Raw genomic sequence first — 1,000 nt, forward strand, 5'->3', positions numbered from 1 at the left:
GATCTTCATTGGAAATGGGAAGGTGGCGATTGGAGAATTGGTCGCGCTCAGACCACATCTCACGAGAGGACAATCCACGGGAACGGATGCGGGAATTTAAGGTGGCTGTTCCTACTGTGCTGCATGTGAGAATGCATGCGTTGTGGTTGGACTGGATTATGTAAGGACTAAAGTGTTTGGTAGCAGTTGCAATAGAAAGTGCTTCGATCTCACAAGGCAGCCAGGAGACTTGTGATCCTTTGAGCTTTGCACTGAAGAAACTGGCGAGATGAAGTTTGTTTCTGTGGGTAACATACAATGTGGCGCCGATACCTGGTGGCCTAACCGCCTTGTTGGTGACTATCCAAAGTAAATCATCGGGTTTCGGAAGGGTGATAGTGCGATTGCTAGATTATGCCAGCTGTGCTTCTTTGAATGCAGTGCTGAGGTCATCGGACCAGGAAATGGTTTCATTGGACTGTCGCCTGGCCACAATGTCATCCAGAGGGGCCATAAATCTAGAGCAATTTGGTAGTACTCTAGCGAGGACTTTGTAGGCACCAATAAACGATCTCATGCAGGCCACTGTCTCTGGTGCTGGACAGGAGGCTAGGGTTGTGATGCGGTGTGGGCTGGCCTGTAAGGTTTCAGACCTCCAGATCAATCCAAGAATTGTGGTAGAAGTAGGATTAACTACAGTCTTGGATGCAGACAGGTGTAAGTCGCATTGGTAAAGGGCCTGGAGAACATTCTTCCAATTTTCGAGCAGTTCATAAGGGGTGTTCCCACCACAGTAGAGGTCGTCCGCAATTTTGACGACTATTCCCTCCTGTAGCAGGTTCCTGAGCTCTTCCAGTGCTGTTTGCGATCCAGGCATACCCATTGCGGAGGGTACGTATACCCCCCCTTTGAAAGGTGTGGCGACACCACAGTACTTCATGGAGTCCTGAGAAAAGAGGATTTGGTAAAAGGCACTCATCAAATCAGTGGCAATCAGGTGTTTCTATTGCGTGATGTGGCG

At 49.1% G+C, this 1,000-nt stretch overlaps 1 protein-coding gene across 1 annotated transcript in view; it reads right to left on the bottom strand.

Moving 5' to 3' along the window:
* Positions 1–391: 391 nt before the first annotated feature.
* Positions 392–1,000, bottom strand: part of LOC138020879 (uncharacterized) — an 879-nt gene continuing 270 nt past the window's right edge. Inside the window, exon 2 of the mRNA XM_068867784.1 lies at positions 392–925. Within this exon, the coding sequence (XP_068723885.1) occupies positions 392–925 (534 nt within the window). The remainder of the gene's footprint in view (positions 926–1,000) is intronic.

Source organism: Montipora capricornis, chromosome 10 (genome assembly GCF_036669925.1).
Source record: "Montipora capricornis isolate CH-2021 chromosome 10, ASM3666992v2, whole genome shotgun sequence".
NCBI lineage: Eukaryota > Metazoa > Cnidaria > Anthozoa > Scleractinia > Acroporidae > Montipora > Montipora capricornis.